This window comes from Anomalospiza imberbis, chromosome 3, assembly GCF_031753505.1.
Source record: "Anomalospiza imberbis isolate Cuckoo-Finch-1a 21T00152 chromosome 3, ASM3175350v1, whole genome shotgun sequence".
Lineage (NCBI taxonomy): Eukaryota > Metazoa > Chordata > Aves > Passeriformes > Viduidae > Anomalospiza > Anomalospiza imberbis.
The window spans coordinates 92607800-92630136 of record NC_089683.1 but is presented as its reverse complement, the minus strand read 5'-3'; the positions used below and the strand labels follow the sequence as shown (position 1 = coordinate 92630136).

General features: G+C 42.8%; 2 protein-coding genes across 9 annotated transcripts; both read left to right on the top strand.

Moving 5' to 3' along the window:
* The first annotated feature begins 1286 nt into the window (after window positions 1-1286).
* Window positions 1287-15846, top strand: TRAF5 (TNF receptor associated factor 5). 8 transcript variants are annotated; one of them, XM_068185768.1, is made up of 12 exons: window positions 1287-2751; window positions 5005-5137; window positions 5552-5883; window positions 7023-7080; window positions 8328-8429; window positions 8771-8935; window positions 9234-9311; window positions 9689-9763; window positions 10032-10124; window positions 11061-11182; window positions 11690-11865; window positions 12341-15846. In XM_068185768.1, exons 3-12 carry the CDS (start codon window positions 5669-5671, stop codon window positions 12916-12918), a joined length of 1662 nt encoding a protein of 553 aa, XP_068041869.1. In that variant the 5' UTR covers window positions 1287-2751; window positions 5005-5137; window positions 5552-5668; the 3' UTR covers window positions 12919-15846. The 8 variants fall into 8 exon arrangements, with proteins under 8 accessions (XP_068041869.1, XP_068041865.1, XP_068041861.1 ...); XM_068185764.1 differs by having other exon boundaries at window positions 1291-2751; window positions 5009-5137; window positions 11061-11201; window positions 11697-11865; XM_068185760.1 differs by having other exon boundaries at window positions 1291-2751; window positions 11061-11201; window positions 11697-11865.
* A 507-nt stretch (window positions 15847-16353) lies between these two features.
* Window positions 16354-21003, top strand: LOC137471437 (RNA-binding protein with serine-rich domain 1-like). The gene is made up of 7 exons (XM_068185800.1): window positions 16354-16429; window positions 16885-16956; window positions 17194-17331; window positions 18001-18053; window positions 18652-18735; window positions 18958-19050; window positions 20438-21003. Exons 2-7 carry the CDS (start codon window positions 16887-16889, stop codon window positions 20486-20488), a joined length of 489 nt encoding a protein of 162 aa, XP_068041901.1. The 5' UTR covers window positions 16354-16429; window positions 16885-16886; the 3' UTR covers window positions 20489-21003.
* Window positions 21004-22337: the final 1334 nt, after the last annotated feature.

The following is a 22337-nucleotide window of genomic DNA, read 5'->3' as shown; positions in this document are numbered from 1 at the left end:
AAATAAGTAAACTGGCTGTAAACTCAAAGCTGCTTTAGCACCAGACACACTTCATTAATTGTAAGACTGTATTTTAAATTTTTTTTTAAATGCTGTGTTGTAACCTGTGTCTTAAAACCCTGATGCAGTCTAGTCTTATGGGAATTTATTGTAAAGCTTGACTGTACCTCTATGCAAAGGAGACCCTACTGTCTTACTCTGGTTAGTGAAAATTTGCCTATGGAGATGAGCAAACTGATGCTTGCTTAGTAAGGTTTTACTGTGCCTTGAGGATGAGGTAATATTACAGTAGGAACTTCAATAGCATAGTGGTGTCTGTATACAAAAGAAAATGTTTATTCTGCTGTCCTCTGCAGCAACATCCCCTGGGGGGGCCTCAGGCACATATCCAGTAGAAAGTTGTTGCTGTTAGAATTACTCTCTCCTGGTTATCTGCTGGTCACTGCCCTGCAGCTTTTAAGCGATTAGGACAAGAGCAGAGCAGTTCCTGAGGTTCACTCGCTGCCAGGTGAAGTGGGAGTGAGCCCTGAGTGGTAGCAGTGGGTCTGTGTTGGTGCAACAGGGAATCCTTTCCCTCCTCAGCCTCTGTGCTGCAGGGACACACATGATGCAGCCAGGGTCCTTCTCCCATATGGGGACTCTGCAAGTGTGTTTTGTTGTCAGCAGTCAAAATGTTCTAAGTCTTTCTGGGCTGGAAGGGATAGGGATGATCCCCTGTGATGCCAGATGTCATCATCTCCTGTTTCCACATGACTGCATATAACTTGCTATATCCTAAATCTGTATATCAAACTGTATAGATACTTTTGGTCATTCTTTAGCAAACTGTTTGCTCTTCTGTGTGTTGAGTTGGGGCATATATTTCTTGTCCCCAAAATAGTGGGGTTTTGGAGGGCCTTAGAGTAGTAAATCATACAACTTTGTTATTTTAATTCAAAAGTACTGGAGGCAGCTAATCTGTTTATAAATTTAATAGTTTATAAGGTAGCTTGGGTTTTTGTAATGCAAGACCTGTTCCCCTCCATCCTGTTTCTGCCTGTTACCTCCCAATGAAGTGACTTGATCTTAGACCTCCAAATTTGACAAAACTTTTCCCACTGTGCCTAAGACAGTTCTGATCTACCATAAAAGGTAGATAATTTTAGAGGGAGGGACAGGGCATCTTCTAAGACTTGTCCTTACCAAGTGTCTTAGGGCAAAGCAACACAGCTGAACTAGAGCTACAGAAAGGTAGGTGCATAGCCTTTTTTTCTGTGCTCTATTGAGTGTATGACATGGAAGCTGGTAAGTGAGGAAGGTGCTTTTTACTGGGAATACCCCAGTCTTGGGGGCTGGCTGAGCATCACCCTCCCCTCATGCAGTGAACCTGAGAGAAGCTGGGCTCTCAGCCCCATTTGCTGGGCAGCAGGACCAGGAATCCTGTCTTCTTGTTCATGTGTGGTGATCAAATCTGTGATAACAACCTGGATATTTTCCCTTCTCAGTCTGAGACATGGTAGCACCCAGTGCCTGTGCCTGGTTCTGCTCTCCTGGAAGTTTTGGCTGTAATGGTGTACTCATAGCTCATGGGGTAATGATTGCCTTCATATGAGAGAAAACAGGAAAAACATATTCTCTTTTAAAAAAAGCAACCACATCATAAGGAATAGTTTTTCCTGTGTGCAGAAGGTATGTCTTAGTGGCTAGAAGAAGTTAATCTGTCCACAGTAGTTCAGTGGGATCAAGGTTCCACACAGCCTTTGTCATTCTGACTGCTGGTGCTGTAGATAGAGAGCAGCAGTGCTGGAGGGGAGCTATTTGAACATGGGTTTAAAATGTTGATGCAATTTTATATTCTAGTAAGTCATGCCCATGCTGATTTTTCTCCTTATTATTATGTTCTGCTCAGTTTCTGAACAAGAAGCAATTCTAAGTGTGGAGCATTTTTCTCCACACTTAGAAAATGTTTGGGCTCAGTTTGGTGTGCTGGTAGTTAAAACAGGATAGCTCCCAATTTATAAAGTTTATTTTTGTTATGAAAATTCTCCCACTTGGATTATTTCCAGTGAGGTTAAGGCAGCTGCATAGAAAGAGTTGTTCCAGAAGCATTTTGCTTGTGCAGCTCGTGGTGCAGGCAGGGCTGGGATGCTGAAGTGGTGCGAAGGTGCAGCTGGGAGCTCTTTGTACTGCACTGCCTTTGAGCTCCCACTCATTGGTAGCTGTTTATAGGACTGGGGTTTAGCTTCTAGTGATTCATACCACTTTTTTATGTGTGGGCGGAATTAATTCTATTTATTTCAGTATAGGGGAATCCTTTTTTTTTTTTTTTAATGTGAATATTTTCAGTCTCTTTAGATTGGGGGGTTTTGTGTGTGTGCTGTTGCAGTGCAGTTGCAGTGAAAATCCCTTTACAGCGTTAACTGTGTCTGCCACAAGGGCATCATTATGCAGCACGAGCCTGCCGCTCTCTGCTATTTTAAACCAGCGTTACAGTTCACACGTGTGCTGAAAAACTGCAGCATACACAAAGGCAGGACAGCTTCCCCTTGCTGGAAGCTGTGAGCAGACAGAAGTGAAAGCTACCTCAGCCCCTACCTACGCTGGCCAGGCATCCGCGTAAGCAGGAAATTGATTCAGATAACCCTGGGCTGCTCTCACTGTCACCCAGCAGCACTTTTTCCCCTGACGGTTTCCCTTTGGTTTCAGTTCAGAGCCCATGCGCTGGAAGGCAGAAGCGGGAGCAAAGCTGCTGCAAGCCGCCCTGAGTCACTGGTGAGTGCTGGGATGGGAATTACACGCTGCCTGGGCTGGTTTGGATCGCATCCCACCGAGTGCTGGCTGGCACGGGGCTGCTGTTTCTCAGCTCCTCTGAGTCTCCCCAGCTGATTCACACGGGCACCTCTCCAGCTTGAGCAAAGCACTGCCATCCACAGGCCCCCTCCTGGAGCAGCCCATTTCTTCCAGCAGGACAGCTGCAAGCCCTGCAGCAAAGCTCCTGCAAGGCTGGCAGCAGCGGTGAACTCCTCATCTTCTGAGGTTTCCGCTCTGCCTTCTGAGCTGGCAGCCTCCCCTTTCAGCTGGCAGCCTCCCCTTTCACCAGGCTCTTTCCTGTGTCCTGAGGTGCCCTCAGCTGTGCAATGCTGTCCTGGGCGAGGCTGAGTTGGAGGAGGTGCTTTCATGGAGATGCCAAGAGTCTCCATTTTTAGGAACGGGACCTGGGTTGGGTGCATTATGAAGGCGTTTAAAGAGATGCAGGCTCTCATTTCAGCAAGAGAGTTGGAAGGTGTTATACCACAACAAGAGTGGCTCCTTGCAGAAAAAAATGGGAATGATTTTGGTTGATTTAATGAGCAGTGAGAACTCTGGAGGAGTTTCTTGATGAATTTTGGGCTGCTGACTGTTTCTTTTTAATGTGTCCCATAACTTTTTTGCCTAAAATATGTCACCCCAGCTGGAGTTTCTGGAGTTAAGGAAGATCCCTAAAGGCAAAATGGGTAAAACATAGAATTGTTGTTGTTGTTGGTTTTATTTTAGTGTGTTTTTACACAGTGTGGCATTAGCTTGCTAAACCATACCATCAAATGAGGTAAGTGCTGGAGCATGATAGGACTGGGGAAATTGTATGCCAAGTAAATGGAAGAGAGAACAGTAATAAGAGAAAGCAATGAAATTTGTTTCAGGGTTGTCACCGACCGATGGCAGAGTGGTTCTTAGGCAGCTCATCCTGTGGGTGGTCCATGCTCTGGAAGTTAATGGTGACAGCTCTCCATCTGCTTTAGAAGCAGCAGGAACACTCTGCTGTTGGCATCTGCTACCGAGGCAGCCCAGACAGGAGACTGGTAATCCCTCAGGCTGCATTTTGTCATCTCTGGTTGACATGAGGAAAGGAGAATTGCCCCTTATTGGGTGTCAGGGAACTGGGGACCCCATTTTCAGATGAGGAAAGATCAACTGTTTAAAATAAAAGACGCAAATTGACAGCCCTGTCTGGTTTGAAGCAGGAGGCTGTTCATTTGGAGGGACCAAACAGGGTAATTTGCAAACTCCTGTTGGAATAATAAGTCTTTAATGGCTGGAATATGATTATGGTTCATATTCCTGAGGGCTACCAATGTTAGATGCTCAGTTGTGCTGTAGTATGTCAGACACTGGTGAAAGGCAGGGAGACTCTCACAAGCTGGGGAGGTGAATACTACGTACAGCCATTAACAAGGGTGCTGAGTTACAGGAGCACTTAAATGTTGGCTGTGGAATACATTTTAATTGGTTAAGTGCTTTGGTGTGTTTTTGAATCACATTATGTGTCTGCAGGATTTCCTCGCCCAGCACGGATTGTTAAAGTAGAAAGGAAAATGGATGTTGCTCTCGGAAGCCCAAGGTGCTCTGTGGCAGCTCACTAATTGCTGCTTTTGTGGGCCAGGAGGTCACTGCAGCAGGGAGGGAGGGCAGAGTGTCAGCACTGGGCACACTGCTTCATGCCAGACACAAGGTTGTTAATGGTCATGTGCTGGCCCTGCTTCCCTCCAAAAGCAGCAAATGCCCTCGGTGACCTTACTGGAGATGAGTGAGAGCTCTCAGACAGGTGCTGATACCAGTAAGAGTGACTCCAGTGACTGACAGGGTGGGTGGTGCACACAGGGAAGAAATAGCATTCCATAGCACAGCTGTAAAACTGAGCACTTCCCTCAGGAAATGAGGATCTGGGAGCTCAGGTGTGTTGTGCTTTTGTACAGTCCCGTAAGGAAAACATCATCTGAGTGCAAAGCTGCAAGAAATGCCAACCAGAGTGGCTCTAGCACTTGAGCTACTTGCAAAAAAAAAATAAAAACTTCAAGTTTGAGAGACTGGTGGCAAATCTCAAGGTTTGTGGCTTAAGGCTTGGAACAAATGTTGATGGTTTTTCCTGCTGGAAAATTAACGTTGCATTCCTGTGCTCTGTACGAGTTATGGTAGGTTGAAAGAAAAACATCACACTTCTAATTGCAAACCTGCTTTTCTTTCTTTTTTTCTCACCACTTCTTTCAGACAGAATTAATATAGCCAAAAACTTGCACGTAATTAAATAAAATAAGAGTTTACTGCTAGAAATGAAGGATCAATGGGAAAAAGAAAGGTGTCAAGTTAAGAGGCTTCAACTCCTATAACACCACAACGGAAGGTAAAATCCCCCTGCTGGCTTCTTTTTTTTGTATGCTCCTTGCTAGGAACCACAAAGTCATCTCCTGCTTGAACCAGTGCAGTGATCTTGTAAATTCATATGGGTGAGCTCTGCTTTAAGTGGAGACTTTGCTGGTGAACATTAAGGCCAAGACTTGGCCTCTGCTTTCCCCAGTTGTATCTGAGACTCTTGTAGTTTTTTAAGACTAAAAACTGCTGCAAGAAAATAAAAAAAAAAAACCAAACCATAAAAATCTCAATTCTGTGGAATAATTTTCAGACTGTGAAGCTTTTTTGCAAAGGAGTGTGCTTTGATGCTTGTAGTGTGATCTTTATTTTGTGGTTCTGTGAGTGTTTCATTGCTTTTCCATAGCTGGCACCACGTTTCCCTCTGAAACCTGTCTCCCCCCTGCAGATGAGAGCCCTCCTGCCAGCAGCAGCGTGCTGCCGGCAGTAGCCGAGGCAGAGTGGCTGCCAGGGAGTGTTTGAAGAGCTTCTCCCTGCGTCTGCTTCGCTTCCCAGTGCAGCTCCCATGGCCTGTGACGAACCTGCTGCTCTCTCGGGCATCTTCACGCGCCAGAACTCCTCCAGCACCAGCTCCCTGGACTTCGAGCCCAACGCCGACTACAAGTTTGTGGAAAGCCTGGAGGAGCGGTACAAGTGCGCCTACTGCCACCTGGTCCTGCGCAACCCTCACCAGACGGGATGCGGGCACCGCTTCTGCCAGCAGTGCATTCTTGCTCTGAGGTGAGAGCAGACTCCTCCCGTGTCCACAAGTTCCCCTTGTTCCCTTTCCTAAAAAAAGCAGCCCACGTCTTCTATAAATCAGCAGTGAATGCCATGATAATGTTACCAACCCAGTAAGAGGCTGAAGGAGTCAGTGGAAGGGCTCTGTTGAACCCAGTGACTGCGTGCCCAGTGTTTTAAAGGTGTCTCTAAAGACCTTACCCGGTGCTGGTGAGCCACAGGGAAGTCAGCATAAAGAAACTGTTGATGTAAGCTGATAGTGCTGTGTGAGATGCTGCTGTGGTCTGTCTGTCTGCCATAGTGCTCTTCTGAGGAATTTGCTGCATTGATGTCTCACGCTGTTGGTGCTGGTGGTTAGGTTAGGCTGTGTTCATTTGCTTCTGTATAATTTCTCTGAATTTAGCAGAATTGTAAACTGATATTAATATTACCTGATGCTGCAGTCAGATCACAAGGCTGCTGGCATCCCTCTTTCTTGGTACAAAAGAGATTACCCCCCAGACCTGTCTGGGAATACATTATGGACTCTGGTGTACTTGAGGGCAGAATTTCACCTGGAAAGGTTGCAGAGGAGCCTCTTTGTGTGGATGGATGTCACTAATTACCTTTTGTGAACTTTAAATGATTCTTCATGTTTGCTGCTTTGTCTCTGGGTTGACTCCTTTTGCACTGCCTATGACTGTTCCTGGATTTTACACGATTTCTATGCTTTTTAAGAAGGAAGCCATTAGATCTCCTTTAACTGGTGTAACAAGGAGGGCACTGCTTCTAGTAGACAAAGGCTGGGTTTAAAGCACACAATGAGATTTTTTGAGATATGACATTTGTGATCTGCAGATGGTCAGAAAGTGACAACGTTCTCTTAATTAAAACACATCTTGTGGCTTTTACCATTGAACACTCTTAGGGCACACTCTACTTTCTGTTATGTATTCACAGTTGCTGCTTTATGCCCTCTTTGAGCTGTGGGCAGAATTTGGCTGTGTAGTTGCCAGATGAAAGTGTTTTTAAAGGACTTTTTGTTGTTGTTTTTATGCTATCTACTGCTGACTTCTGTCAGAGTCAGATTATAGCATAGCCCAATTTCATAAAATAAATTGAATTTCCTGTGGGTTAACATGACTCTTCTTTTGATCTAGAGAGTTAAATGCAGCACCCACCTGTCCTGTCGACAAAGAAACAATAAAAATGCATGAGGTAAGTGGTTATAGCTTTATTTCAGCAGTCAGCATTTACATGGGAAAGGAAAGGAAAGATAGCTGAGAACAAGGTGGCTTTTAGTCCTCAGGGCAGAGCATTTTCTTGTCTCTGAAATAATACTAAAAGAAGCAGGGTACTCAGTGATGGTCTCCCAGAAAGAGATTATGGCTGTCTAGCTTAAGCTTCATTTTATACCTCATGTTCTAAAGTTATTTCATTTTAGTCCTCTGTATTTCCAGTGAAGTGTTGAAGAATTTCACAAAGCTTTGAATCTTCCCAAGTCACCAGATATCTGGTTTTTTAATGGATGTTTTACTGATTTGCTTTTTAAATGCCCTATCTTGCTGGGATATCTTGTTTATCTGATTGTCTTCGTTTTAACTTGGCTATAATTTGCTTTCTTGATTATCTCCATTAGCTCTCATTAACCCTGAAGACCTAATTTACTTTTGGGTAACTTTTAGAGGAAAAGAGAAGTTCATCCTTATTATTTTGCAAGCTATTGTTGATTTTGGTTGTTTTGTTTTATAATGGATTCATTTGTCCTTATTTATATTCTAAAGCTTGAAAGTATACTATATACTGGTCCTGACAGAAATTTTCCAGGGAAATGAAATGTCTCCTTCCTCTCTCTCCTCATCCTGATAGGAAATTATAATCAGACTGTGCACAGGATTTTTGTTTTTCATTTGCCATCTTCTACTTCTTGCAAATTTTGATGACAACAATGCGGGAGGATCTCTAAATAAGACTGAAAGTTTGCTCTGGGGGCTTCCTTTGTTTTTGCATATGCAGCTGAGAACGGTGCTGCTTCTCAGAGGTGACAGAAAGGATATCTCAGCATTGCCCCCATCCCAAAGGCACTGCTTGAACAGAGTGGAGCATGCACAGAGCTGGTTTGGCTTTCGCAGCCTGTTCGCTCCAGCTGCTTTCTTTTAGATACAGGCAGGCTCTGGCAGTGGTTATACAGCTCCTGTGCTACTAGTCCTGCTGGTTGTGGGATGGATCAGCATCTCTGGAATAATTACGTGGGGAAAAAAACCCCTACGCTTACTAGAAATGTCATAAATGGTTGAATTTATAGTTTCAATACAAATTTTCAATATGAATTACCAAGAGTCATACTCACAATTATGGTGTCTACACTTGAACACCTAGAAGATCTGTAGTGATGTTTTATTCTTTTATATTATTTATAACATCCCATGTGACTGCATATTAAGGCCGGTTTGCTTCCTTTACAGGTGTTCAAAGACAACTGCTGTAAAAGAGAAGTTCTCAACTTGCATGTGTTCTGCAAAAACTTTCCTGACTGCAGTTCAAAAGTAATTCTAGGGAGATATCAGGTTGGTTTGCTTGATCAAATTTTGAAGCCTTTGATTTTCATGACAGCTCTGTGTATTTATGATCAGCTAAATTCCCATGATTGCCTTCAGAGTTATTGTAGCAACATGGTTTAAGTACAAAGATTATGACAGCTATACTCTGTAAGTAGCATATATTACAGCTTTTACCTTGTTCCACCTATGCCTTAGATTTTTTTTTTTTAATAAGAGCCATTTGCTTTATGTAGCCTTTGTAAATCAGTGTTCATTCATATTCTGAATGCTGAGGTGATTGCTGATTTGAGGAAATGTGCCAGGTCACACTGGCCATTGGGCATTTAATCTGCTGCTGTGTGTTGTAGGAGCATCTACAGCAGTGTTTGTTTGAATGCATGCAATGCACTAATGATGGATGTCAGGATCGAGTTCTTCGCAAAGACCTGAAGGAGCACTTGAGGCAGCACTGTAAATTCCGAGAAGAGAGGTGCCAGTACTGTAATACATATGTGGTGTTAATTAACATAGAGGTAAGATTATGAAGCATTCCCAGGAATCCATAGCACCTGCTTCCCCTTGATATTGCTGAGTGAAAAGTTTCCAACATTGCAATGCACTTAACTCCTGAAAAAAGAATTGGCTGAGTAGCTGAAGGAGAAAGTATAATAAATGCATTTTAAATCATACCAAGTAATGATGCTCTCTTATGAACAACAAAGTGATATGTGGCTTGCATTTTTATGTTTGGGTTACTCTTTGCATAGTTTCCTCTGTATATACTACTTTACAAAAATGAAAGCCATTGCCTTGTTCTGTTTTCTTCTTCAGAATCATGAGAAAAATGACTGTCCTGATTATCCTGTGCCTTGTCTCCAAAACTGTTCACAAATAATTCTGAAAAAAGAGGTACTATTTTTTTTTCCCAATACTGCGATTCAGCAGATCACATGAGTTTATGAAAACTGAAGGCTATGCTGCAGACCCCATTGGCCCGTGCCAATAAAATTTCATTGCTCTAAGAGTTTCCTTTGTTCAATCCTAAAAGGGATATATCTCCCATCTTATAAGTGGATTATTTTGTCACTGCAAGCCATTGGTGTTTTGCAGCATGGAAAAATACCTGACTTGCTTATTGATTCTGAATAGTCGTTTTCCTGGTAAAGTGCTTGGTGGTGTCATGACAATGGCCTTTATTCACCCTCTTTGCAGGCATTTAGATTTTATTAGTGCTTCGAATTGCTAAGTATTTATTTAATCACAAAGTGCTTCATTAATACATGCAGATTGAAAAGCACCATGCCGTGTGTCCTGAGGCAGAAGTGGACTGTCCATACAAGCAGTACGGCTGTCATGTAAAGGTACTGTTTTACAGATCTTTGTCTGTACCAGGACTGAACTTTGTCTCCCAAACCAATCAGAATAATTAAAATAACTAATTTATGTCCTTTCACAACCATTTCTGCTGGCTAAGCTGAAATACTAGAGAATCAGGACGGTTCTTCCCTCACTTTCAAGGCCTAAAGGAGACATTTTGAATGTTTGCATCAGTAATTTTTTTACCAACAGCTTCAGAAATCTGCTTATCTTATTATTTTATTCTTTCACTCCCCCCTCTGCCTCACTAAGGTTAAGAGAGGGAAACTTGCTGAACATGAAAACAATGCCCTGAGGGAACACATGCTGCAGATTTTAGACAAGAACTCCCAGTTGGAAGAGCAGGTAAGTCATATTTAATGAGCACTCTTCAGCAGTTCTTGACTGGTTAGAGGATGATACGAGATTCTACATTTGTTGCCTGGTTTAGATCAGGTACATTTAAAAAGACTGTTTTTATGGTTTTTCACACCTCAGAAGACAGAACAAGCTCTTCTAGTGAAGTCAGTCAATTACAGGGAAACCTCTCTGTGCTAAGGCACGTATATTCTCCACCAGGCACAGTGGGAGGCTCCTTGCTATTGCTCACCTCATTTGCTTTCAGTCTCTGCTTTACACTGGATATGAGCTTTAGAGATAAAGTATTTTAAAGTCTCATTGTCTGGCCAGGTTGCTCCAAAAAGCAGCCTTTAGCTGCCCAGGTCACCAGCTCTGTGTGGAGGCAGCACAGAGGACAGCAGAGCCAGTTGCAAGCACATCTCTGCTCAAGATCACTTCTTTGCCTCCCAGCAGGAGACACTGGGTGTAGGCCCAGTCCTGTTAACTGAGTAGATCCAAGCTGATGGATTACTCTTTGCTTGTTTATGCAAGAAATAAGAGCCCCAACTGCTAAAACTTGGTTTTGAAGTGTGTATCCCTCACTGACTCATCTCTTCTGCTGGTTAGACCTCACTAGAGGAAGAAAATGTATATACATACACACAGAAACAGACATGCACCTGTGCATGTAAGTATATATTATCCCAATATAGAGCTGAATGGATCATCATGATGGGAATGAGAGATAGCAGCCTCTTTGCACCTGGAGCCACACAGATCTATTCAGTTCTTGTCAGTGCTTATTCACAACTAGTGAATTAAGGAGTGCCCTATCTAGCTCACTTGGAGGATTTGCATTGTTAACTTTTCCAGTGTCTCTTATATAGTCAGATACATTATAATTTCTTCATTGTATATTTTGGTGTTCCTTAGCTTTTATACTTTGATTTTTTCCATCTGTAGATCTCTGACCTGTATAAGAGCCTGGAATGTAAAGAGATCAAAATCCAGCAGCTAGCAGATGCCATTAAGAAGTGTGAGAAAGAATTCAGACAGTATACACAACTGTTTGGTAACAACAGCAACTTGATGATAAGCACTCAGGTGAGACATTGGTTTTACTTTTTTTACCAATTGCTTTTTTGCATCCTGAAATATGTTTCTCCAGTAATAGTTGCCATTCATAGCACAGCAATAACAAATCTCCCCAAGATCTTCTCATTTTTTTACAATATGGTATTGTCTTTTCATTTTAATTGATAGAGAAGTTTGGATATATGATCTGGGCAAAAAGCACTGTACAAATTCTCATGGTCAGATGCCCAGGGCAAATGTACAAGTGTAAATTTGAATAATGAATTGAATGAAGTGGTGCAGTGTGAATGGGTTCTGAATGAGGGAAGGCTTCTCAGTCTGTAAATGTGCTGAATTAATCATGAAGGAGCACTGGGATAAGTTCCTAAGCCAGCAGAGCACTTTGAATGCATCATATTGTTGATACTGTTGACATGCTAAAGACTTCAGTATCTTAATTCAAAGCAAATATCTGGTTTTATGGATATCTCTTCCCACCCTCTTCCAATGGCATGGACTGGGAAGGCTCTGGCCAGTCACCTGGATAAGTCTGCACGCCTGGAATCACAAGTGAAACAGCTAATACAGATGGCAAACCAGCAGCAAAGTAAATTAGACCTGCAGCCCCTGTTTGACACAATTGAAAACGTGAAACAGAAGATTGCCCTGATGGAGACGTATGACCAGCGCTTGGGTAGGTTGGCACTTCCCTGCCCAGGTAGGGGGGTTGCTGATATACTGGTGGCTAAGTAGAGCCTCTGGTGCTACAAGAAAGGGCTTTCTTCTTGCATTCTGACACCAAACTGTGATGGTGTGTGTGGTGTTCTCCCACCTTTCTCTACTACACAGTGTCTCCTGAACTCCAGTGGCACTGCAGGGCCACAGAGCTGGCCTTGGTTTGGCTCCTGGACTGTGATGGAGGCTGTGGTGTTATTCAGGCATTCACAATTTATAGTTGACACTTTTCTTATTCAACTACCAGCTGCAATTACAGTTGTAAAAAGTTAACAGCTGTAGTTCATAGCCTGTACTCAGGCTTGGGTAGATCAGTTTTCCCAGCTTGACTCTGGGTGCTCATTTTATCCAGGGCTCTGACAATTTTATTTTACCAAGTGTCTCTCTCTTTTTTTTTTTTTTTCTATTTCTTTTTTTTCCCCCTCTTCTCTCAGTTGTTTTGGAAGATCAGTCCAGCAAACATGATCTCCAGATCAATATTCACAAAGCACAGCTCAATAAAAACGAAGAACGATTTAAGCTTTTGGAAGGCACGTGCTACAATGGGAAGTTAATCTGGAAAATCACAGACTACCAGAAGAAGAAAAGAGAGGCAGTGGAAGGCCGTGTGCTGTCCATAGCCAGCCAGCCCTTCTACACCAGCCGCTGTGGGTACAGGTTGTGTGCCAGAGCCTACCTGAACGGGGACGGCTCGGGAAAGGGAACACACATCTCCCTCTACTTCGTGGTCATGAGGGGCGAGTTTGACTCACTACTGCTGTGGCCTTTCAAGCAGAAGGTTACACTTATGCTTTTGGACCAAAGTGGGAAAAAAAATCACATTGTGGACGTCTTTAGAGCTGACCCCAACAGCAGCAGTTTCAAAAGGCCGGATGGAGAAATGAATATTGCCTCCGGCTGTCCGCGCTTCGTGCCACACACCGTCCTGGAGAGCACAAGGAACACCTACATCAGAGATGACACTCTCTTTTTGAAAGTGGTCGTGGATCTAACTGATCTGGAGGAATTGTGAAAAGCGTGCCGGGTCAATGTGACTGCTGTAAGCATGAGGAACTGCTTTTGGGGTAAGCACCAGCCATGCAATAGCAAATTGCCACCAGTCAAGCTACTGAGACTGTTTCATGGCTTTGGACTACAGGGCAGATAATGAATTGCCAAAGCATCAGCCTTTCCTTTTCTATCCTTTTTTTACAAGACTGCATTTTTATGGCAGCTAGAAGTCCAGGTTGGTGCAAACATGCATTCAATCCAGATGGTTCAGTCCACATTGGGGGGAATGCTTGGCTCCCATCACCAGACTGGCATTTGGAGATGAACCTTCTCCAGTAAATTCCCAGGAGCCCAGGCAGGCCTGTGGGCTCCTCTCCCTCACACAGAAGTGAAGCCATGCCCAAACATGCAAGTGCATTTCATCTGTCTGCAATGGAAACATTTCAACATTAGCAAATTTCAATCAATGTGTCTTGATCCCTCCATCTCCTGGATTTTTGAAACAGGGAGAACGTTTTTCAAGTATCTTGCATCTTTTTTATTTGTTTTAATTGTATTTTTCCAGAAAGCCCAGAGGAAGGGGCCAATGCCTCCTACTTTTTTAGCCTGTTGTTTCAGCTGTACAGAGTACCCCAAGTCACAACAGCTTTCTTGTGTCCTTTCCACTCCTGCCTAGTGCCTTGGGACTGGTTTCCATTGGTGGTAAACATTCACAGTCCCCATCTGAAGCCAAGAGCTGCAGGTGCTTTTCACCTCTCAGGACATGGCCAGAGTCAGGGCACTCGGCCAGCCTGCCAGCTCCTGGCTGCACTGCTGGAAGAGGGGCAAAACTCCTGTTCTTTTGCTTCCACATCTGTGCAAAAGAGATGTTTTCTGGCCTTACCAGCTCTACAAAAGGCAGGAAGAGCTTGGGGAATAGCTCATTTATGTAACATGCAATTTTCCTCTCTCTAGAAGTTTGGGGAAGAAGGGGGAAAATAGATTAGGGAGTGAGGTTGCTGTAAGAACTCAATTTTGACAATCAGTGCAGCTTTAGTGTTTGTTAAAGGATGACACAGCTGCTGACTGTGATGTCTGAAGATCTTAATTTTTATTCCAAGTTCCTTACATATTGCAAAGGAATGTGTACATTGTACAGGGTTTATTGGAGACACACTAAAACCACCGAGGTCAGGCACTGAGGAACAAGTGACACAGAACACGTGCCTTTTTAAAGCCCTTTGGGTGCCTGTAAGAGGGATGTAATTTTGCATACTCAGTGATTTTGTTATTACAAGTGGCAGAATTTTGCATCTCTCATCTCTTACTGGTCAGGTAGGGAAACACCACAGCATTATCCATTGCTCCAAAGCTTATCAAGAGACAGCAAGAAACTAAGCTGGTTTTAGAGTGAGAGTAAACTAGGCAGGATAAAAATCAAAACAGAGCACAGGCTGAAAGGCGTAAGATAGAAGATTCAGGAGGGCAAATGTGGTAAAATGAAAAATACCCTTCCCATGAGGGATGTTGATAAGAATTTAAATAATTCAAGGACTGATACCAAGATGAAGGCAAAATAGTTGATTTTCTATCTGCAGTCTTATTGCTACACATTCACTTTCCCACATGGTTTTCAGGACATAGTTCAGTCACGTGTATTTTCTAACTCAGGGGTGGAGGGGAAGAGACCTTAATAATCTGTACCTCGTGGTGAGTTAGCACATGCAGAATCTTTGTTTTGATCTAGAAGTCCTTTTTGTTTTATAATGTCAAGATGTACTGAGCCACCATAGAGGCTTTCCGTGTTCCTGGGACAGATTGTGAGGAACAAATTTTATTCTTGTGTACCACCACCATTGACCTCAAGAGTCATTTCAGCTGTAAAACAGAATGAATTAGGCATAACACTTGGTTACAGAAAGAGCAGGCTTGTTTTGACAGTGGTGTGCCATTTGTGACATCAACCCTGAGCCTGGATTTTATGTTGCTTATTACTTTAATATTTGTCAGGTAACTTTCAAAGTGACACACAACTTGCATAATAACCACTAACAACTGATGGGAACGTACCATCCTGTGTCCTGGGGCTCTCCAGTACACTGAGTGTTAAATACAGAAAGTGATAAAGAACTTGGACAAGCAAGGGAGGCAAGATGAAAAGGATGTGTGTGGTTTGGATCCTGGGAAATTCCCAGCCCTCTCTGCCTCCACCACCCCAAATGTAAAATGGGGATAATAATACTTGCAGAAGCGTTAGGGTTATTTAAATGTTGTGAAGAAGTTTGAGCATGAAAAGAGCTAAGTATTATTAAAACTCCATTTCTAATTGTTAGAGTAGGTGATGGCATAGTGACGTGGATAAGTGTTTAGTGTTTTCTTAGACAGATTTTGGAAGCATGTTTGGTTTTAGGCAGTTCCTACTGCAATCTCTCCTCTACCTACTGGTTGGGTTTAGGTTTTTGCCATAAATATTCCTTTTAAAATTCTGAAGCACAAATTCATCCTGGGTGATGGAAACACCCCTTTTGAAATACTGCCTGTTTTATAAAGAATTAGTTGAGAAGATTAATTTTTTTAAAGATGACCTTCTTTAAGTTTGTTCTTTTTAGTACAGAAATTAAGAGATTTATGTTAAATTTTTCAGTGATTTTTTTTACTGCTTGTAAACAGGGTTTTAAATTTCATCCCATTCTTAATAAAGAAAAAAAAATGTATCGCATGAACTGTCAGGAAGAATTTTGATGTTGCATGAAGAATACCAAAAAATTTCTCAATAATATTGTACTGGGTAAGTAACCAAAAGAGCGTAGGGTATTTCTACATCAGCATACTGCACGTTTCTAATGTATTTATTGATAGTTTGTAGTTGTTTGAATATCTCTTACTACAATAGAGGGCATTTTTCTAGTTGAATGTCTTTACTGTGTACATAATCTAATGTAAGAATAAATAATTTTATCATCCTTCTGGAGGGACTGTGGCCTATATTCCTTTTCGGTGGACTGAAGCAGACTTTTAAGGATGTGGAGTACTGGGTATTTGTTTACACAAAAAAAAAAAAAAACCAAAAAAAAAACAAAAAAAAAAAAAAAAAACAAAAAAAAAAAAAAAAACCACTGCTTAAGATTAGGAATCAATGTGCTTCATGGGTATTTTGGTTTGCACTTGGATCTCGCAGAACAGCCACACACATGCAAGTTCAGTAAATCCTAAGCTAGACCAGATGAATATCCTCGAGGTGGGAGGATGCACTGCGGTGGTAATTGGTGGTGGGGCGGCTTTGGGCTCAGCAGGGCTTGGATTTGTTTCGGTTCGGAGCAGGAACAGGAACTGTTCCAGCATCCCACGACTACGGCGGTCCTGTGCAGAGGGAAGGGGACCCGGCAGGGCACAGCCCGGCGTGTCGGCAGGCGGAGCGGGGCCGCCTTCCATCCCCGCGCCTGGGAGCCGTGAGGGAGGGCAGGAAGCGGCGCCGGGCGGCCCCAGCCCTTCCGGGTCGCGGGCGGCGCCGGCCGAGGGGCGGCGGAGCCGGGGCGGCCGCGGCCGCGGCGCGGGTGGGTCGGGGGCCCTGGGGCGGCCGGGGAAGGCTGGGCCGGGGCGCGGGGCCCTCCGGCCGCTGAGGGCCGTGGGCGGGATCCGTGATCCAGCGACAGCCCGACACGTAGGTGTGGGTAAAACCCCCCTGGCGTCTGCGCCAGCGGCAGCCGAGAGCGGGCTGGCCTCCGGTTCCTGGTGCAAGGGGATGAGCCGGAACGTGCTCTCCCCCCGCAGTGTGGTGCAGTGTCATGGGAGGGGGATGCGGTCCTGTGCCGTGTGCCGCGGGATGAGCCCGCAGGAGCGGGGAGGTTGGACCAGGTGACCCTCTGTGGTCCCTTCCAACCTGCCCCACCTTGTGCTTCCATGGCGCTGCCGTCAGGCGTGCTGGCTCGTTTCCTCTGTTTCTGTACTTCCCCCCTCTCCAGAGTCTTTTGGAAATGATATTATTGAATGTCCTTTTGCCCCTGACTAGACATGGATAACAGGAAGGATGAAAAAAGTAAGACGCTGTGTGCAACCTCAGAAGAAGGGCTGAAGGCCCGAGGTAGGTGCTGTGATCTGTTGCTGCTCTGTGGTGTTTGTTTGTGTGTCACCCTTCTATGTCACTCACTGGGTTGGCTTGCTTGGTGGTGGCAATAGACCATGGCACACTGGAAGAGCAGGGAAAAACACAACCAACCCCTCAAAACAGGGGTTTATTGTGTTTATGCTCTACTGAGAGTCATTTCTGTAGGCCACAGTTACTAGCAGGCTTGTCACTGTTGCCTTGTTTTGCCCTAAGGAAAAGAAAAAAGGAAACGAAAGCGCAGCAGAAGCAGATCTTCATCTGTTTCATCCACATCGTCTTCTAGCGGTACATCCACTTCTTCCTCCTCATCACGCTCATCATCAAGGTCATCTTCTTCCAGTAGTAGTAGAGGTAAGCTACCTCCACATGCACATGATGGTTTCCAGTTTTGATTGCACTCCTGAGAGCAATCAAAACTGGAAGCTTGTTTTAAAAGTGGTGAAATCACCACAAAGTGACAGTGCAGAATATCAGTGCTGCTTGTTCAGTGTCTCTCTCATAACCCTTTCCTATTGTGTGTAAAGGTGCCACTTCACACACAGTCTGCAATGTTCTTGTGTTAATTTGAATTCCTTCTAAAGAGGAACTGCCATTCAAATAAATGTTATTTGGTAACAATATGCTGCTTAGATTTAAGCCCCTCAATTTGTTGCATTTTCAAAACACAGATCTTTTTTTACTTCACCAGTCTATCTAGACCAGAGTTGTGGGTTTGATTTAGCCCTACTTTGGTCTTAACATTTCAAGTGTTTAACTTTGAGAACTTGGGTGAAGCTGGCACATCTGCGGAATCAGTAAATCAGGTATTTTCAATTTCCATGTTAGTCCAGTAAGTGGCAGTAACTTAATATGTTCTCTTTCTTTTTATATATATATATATATATATATATATATCTGAAACTATAGCACTTTCTTCATATGTTTCACATTTCTCTGTCTTATCAGTAAAACAAATGCTTTTTTCAGAATGGTAAACTTACAGGATTTGATTTTGTTTTTTATTTCTTTCCTTAATTTCAGATTCTCCTAAGTCTAAGTCAAAGAAAAAGAAAAAGGAAAAACACAATAAAAAGGTAAAAGTTTACAAAGAGAAATAAGTAGTTGACAAACAAAACAGTTATTTATATTTCAATAACCTTCTATGTCATGTAAGACATTGCTTTTTTCTGTGGCTTTGTAAATCTAAATCATGCTTTTAGGGTTGTGGTAGCTGAACTGATAAATGGGTACCTGACTTTATACAAAAAGAGAAAGCATTTAAAAGTTACTTTTGCCAATCATTGCTGGTCTAGCTGGAGTTTAGAGTAGTCCCTGAAGAAAAGAGAAGTGGGGAATCTTGATAACTTTACAGAATTTGCCAGAAGAAATTATTTATAGTTGATGAGAGAAGTGAATGGTAAATTCTTGCTGTTGTAATTTTTCTATTATATGTTCAGTGATTTATATTGAGATTGCTTTAAAAGAGAGAAAGGGGAATCAGACCTTTTCTGTTCCTCAGAGTCCCAAGGGTTGCTAACTCTGGTGTGTTACTTTCTACTACCTGTCCAGCAGTGGTAAGGGCAAGCAGTCATGGCTGTCTTCACTTGAGTGGTCTTGAGAGATCCTTGTAGGTCTGGGGGGTTTTGCCCTTGTTAGTCTGTAAGCATAAGAGTGTATGTCTTATTCTTGTAGAAAAGGAAAAAGGAGAACAAAATGAAGAAAAAGAAGGAAAAGAAGAAAAGGAAAGAGAAAACAGGACCTGTCCAGCTTTCGAAGGTATGCTGGTCTGAGTGTGAAGTCCTGTTTTATTTCTCACCTACATACTTAATCCATCCCATCATAAAAATGTTTATAAGATCACCAGTTTGGTCATCAACCAGTTGAAACCTCTCTCTTGTTGTGGACAGTAAGGAAGTATAAAATATTATTGTTTGTTATTTTACATAAGATTTGTACAGAACAAAACTTATGTCTTTTTAACATGTGATCTCATTTCAGTTCTTCAAAAACAAAAAGAAGAATGAAAACTACAGCATGATAACTGGAAAGAAAATTAAGATGAAAATAAAAAAGACTAAGGAAGATATAGAGGTAGGAGTTAATTAGTCTAAATGTTCCTAAGAAAAAATACTGGATCTTTTAATATTTTTTCTAGTAATAGTTTTTGTAGAAGAGTGGGTCTTGCAGTTTAGAGTTGTAAACTGAGTGTAGCTTTTAGTGTGGCTGTGATGCCCTCTGAAAAATTTTAATTCATTCCTTTGGCAGGTTTTATGTTAGGAAGGGGCTTGGAATACTCAGTCATGGGCAGGTAAACCAAAGGAGGCTTGTGCAGGTCCTTAGAATTTCAGCCTGTAATCATTAGCCAGTTTGTAGCTTTCTCTTACACTGGTGCTAATTGTACTCATCTTCTTTCAGTCTCTTGTGATCGCTTGTGGTAATTGCTACTTCACTGTGTTTTTCTAACACATGCAAGACTAGCCTTTATTTAAAGAGGAATTTTTTTAAACTCAGTTGTATTATTAGGACCACATGCTCCTGCATTTTCTCAGAACAGTCAAATATTTTTGCTGAGACACCCAGGGAAATAAATACCGTACGTAGTGTTGTGTGCTGCTGCTATGGATGTTTGGACTCAGCACTTAATACCTTCACTCTTCATCACCGTAGGGTGACCTGCAGAGGGCTCTGGTACTGGTCAGGAGGTGTTACTTCCTTGAGGTATCCAGCTTGGCAGATTCAGGTTCAGCCCTAGTCATTCATTCTGCAGCTACCAAAACAGTCCTGAGCATTCTAAGTTAAATTTGACTGAGAACACATTATCTTCTCTCTGTGACACCAAAGTGTGTGTTAAATTATGCTGAACATTAGCTAGTTTTGTTCCAGTAGCCTGCTTGTTACAATATTTGATGTCAAATATTTGATGCTGGTCCTTTCTTTGATTGGTGCATGTGGTCTTGCTGAATTCCATTATTTACAACATTTAAAGATTCAATAATTTTTTATAAAAAATGCTGGAATTGACTGGTTGGGTAATCTCTTATGTGAAGAGAGAACCCAAATTCAGGGTTCTGTTATGCTGCATAAGCTGCTGTATATGCATAGGGAAAAAAAGATACTTCCCAAAGCTCAGGACTTGCTGTGAGTACAGTGAAAGTTGCCTCAGCCACCAGAGAGGAGCATCTGTTGTGCTTGTGAGTTCCCTCCTGGGCAAGCTGTGAGCTGCACGATGACAAGCCAGTGGAGCCTCCTTAGGGAGCCGCTTAGGAAATGTCTCATGAAATAGTGACAGCTTGTCTCTCCAGTAGCCTTTGCCTGGCACTTCCCCTGGGCACCCACACCTCACTGGTAGCTGGTTAGATCCAGCTGTGTCAATGGTGCTTGCTTTGGGATGTGGAAGCCCCACAGAAAACAGGGATCTGTGGCCTTGCTCCTGAGTACAGGTCTGTTCAACCACTGCCTCTGCTTTTCTGCTCTACAGAGAGACCGGAACCGTGCCCAGCTCCTGGAATTTCTGAACTCTGCCTTGTAACGGGAAGAGTCATCACCAAGGACTGGTAGATGTACCAAGTCAACCATCATCCTAGCAGAACACTAAAGAGAAACTCAGGGAAAAGGACACCAAGTTGGACAAGACCAGACCCTCCTACTGAGAAGAAAATTGGGATGTCCTTTCTTAATGGCAAAACACAGAGTAGCTAATAACTTGTTAATGGATATCCATGTCCTCCTTTTGAGATCCTAAGGTAATAACCAAGCTATGGTGTTTCAGAAAAGCCCAAGTGTGTGTTGTTCACAGTGATAAGAAATGACACACTGAAGTCCAGCAATGTAATTTCCATATTAACTGCATGCAGAATGCACTCTTCATTTCAAATGTCTTAATTTTTCTAGTAGTTTAGGCAGAGTATTTGTAAATGTTTATTTGAAAGATGAGGTGTTCCTTTTGTGTATATTTTTTTCTGGTAGTGGTTATGTGTATCATAAAGAGCAAACTGACCTTTGTAAATAGAACATATTTTTACATAAATGGGTTTTTTTTTGAAAGTTCATTCACTGATATGTTATTTTCTTTCAGAATTTGAGATGTGGTGTTTCTCTGGACCGTTTATTGCTCTCTCTCGTTAGAAAGTGTAACAGCAAAATACTCTAGGGCAGTAATGGTAGCAAATTATTTTTATCCTAAAATAGAAGCAGGAAAGGTCTCTGGTTTTGTTTGTTTATCTGAATCAGTTGTTCAGTTCATAATAGATAGTTTACCTCCCCCATCTGGAGTTGCAGTTACTGCACTGAAAGCTCTGCAGTTGTGGTCCAACTTTTCTGATCCTGTGAGCCGTGTATCAGATCTTTCTCTCTTTGAAGTGCAGCAAGGCACATACCATCAACAGACCTTAGTCTGATGAAGAAACAGCTGTGGAGTGGTGTTGAGACAGGCAGTGACAGTGACTTCTTGGGTCTGCTGACAGTCCACTGTGAGATGAGACAGGTCTGGACAGGCAGCAGGAGCCCAGCACAGCTGGGTGTGGGTGTGCCAGCTGTGGTAATTTGCTCAGTGCCTGCACTCTTCCTTGCACACCTTGACTCTTGGTTACCCAGCAGGCCCCTCTGTACATAACCCTGCTGTGGAGTTCACTCGAATCACTCGTGAAGCAGGTGCTCCTCAGGAGCTACGGTTCAGGAATGCCTGAAGGAAGGACTCAAGGGGAGTTGACTTCGACAGAAACATTAAGTGTACAGCAGTCAGAGTGGGGGGAGTTCATTAAAGAGCAAATGGAAAACTGTGTCTGTGTCTGGTACGGTGTTTTGAAGTAAACCTGAAGATTTGTACCATTGCTCAAGGGATAATAACTGTTTTGATGTGTGAAACCTTCTGAAGATGCTAGAATCCTCTCCTGTCCCTAGTTTTCTTTTGTTGTGAAGCATTTTGTAGTTGTCACAGAGATGTAACTCTTTAGAGACTAAAGCCCTGATCCGGCAAAGAAACTCCATACATCCTTATGAACATAAAACTTGCAAAAACATAGTTAAGAAATGGAGTTTCTTTGACTCTTAATCCAACAATTGAAAGGTTTTTTTTTAAAAAGAACTGATCTGAAATGTCACTGGGGGAAATAACCAACCAAACAAGCAAACCCCTTTAATTTATCACAGGGATTATGCTTTGATTTATGCTACTTTGGTATTTTCTAGCTAGTGATGTCAAAGCGTCTTGCCCAGATAAGCAGCTTTTGTCTCTCAACTTTGCGTAACAAGGTTAATCCCAAACACACTCTTAGAAGACAGCATCCTTCCCATTCCCTAATTTATATTTTATGTAAAGATAGTGTAATTTTGGAAAACTTGGTGTGGGATAGGGAGTAGAAATTTGGAAGAAGGAAAGA